Source organism: Malurus melanocephalus, unplaced genomic scaffold, assembly GCF_030028575.1.
Source record: "Malurus melanocephalus ecotype Western Australia unplaced genomic scaffold, MMel_1.1 scaffold_3135, whole genome shotgun sequence".
Taxonomy (NCBI): domain Eukaryota; kingdom Metazoa; phylum Chordata; class Aves; order Passeriformes; family Maluridae; genus Malurus; species Malurus melanocephalus.
This window is the reverse complement of record NW_026626367.1, coordinates 5,671-6,311: the sequence shown is the minus strand read 5'-3', so window position 1 is coordinate 6,311 and position 641 is coordinate 5,671. Positions and strand designations below refer to the sequence as shown.

Here is a 641-nt window from a genome sequence, read left to right as displayed (position 1 = left end):
TGGAGCAGGAAGGGATGGAGCAGGAAGAGACGGAGCGGGAGAGAACCGACAGGCAGAGAATGGAGCGGGCAATGCTGGCTGGGAGGGGATGGAGAGGGCAATGCCGAGTGGGTGAGGACGGAGCAGGCAATGCCGGAGCAATAAGGGATGGAGCAGGCAATGCCAAATGGGAGGGGACAGAGCGGGCAATGCCGGCTGGCAGAGGATGGAGCGGGCAATGGTGGAGCAGAAAGGGATGGAGCGGGCAATGGTGGAGCAGAAAGGGATGGAGCAGGCAATGTTGGAGCAATAAGGGATGGGGCAGGCAATGCCGGAGCAGGAGGGGACAGAGTGGGCAATGCCACCTGGCAGAGGATGGAACGGGCAGTGGTGGAGCAGAAAGGGATGGAGCGGGCAATGCCAACTGGACAATTTTGGCTCCCCGCAGCCCTCACCTCTGTACCCGGTACACGCGTGTCCAGGGTGCCACCAGCACTCACTCCCTCACCTCTGTACGCGGTACATGCGTGTCCAGGGTGCCACCAGCACTCACTCCCTCACCTCTGTACGCGGTACACGCGTGTCCAGGGTGGCACCAGTGCCAGGATCAGCTCCACCAGCATTCACTCACCTCTGTACGCGGTACACGCGTGTCCAGGGTG

The 641-nt window shown here is 61.9% G+C and overlaps 1 protein-coding gene across 1 annotated transcript in view; it reads right to left on the bottom strand.

The window, feature by feature from the left end:
* Positions 1 to 409: 409 nt before the first annotated feature.
* Positions 410 to 641, bottom strand: part of LOC130588031 (elongator complex protein 3-like) — a 5,893-nt gene continuing 5,661 nt past the window's right edge. Inside the window, exon 3 of the mRNA XM_057388988.1 lies at positions 410 to 588. Coding sequence (XP_057244971.1) covers positions 537 to 588 — 52 coding nt within the window. The 3' untranslated portion in view covers positions 410 to 536. The remainder of the gene's footprint in view (positions 589 to 641) is intronic.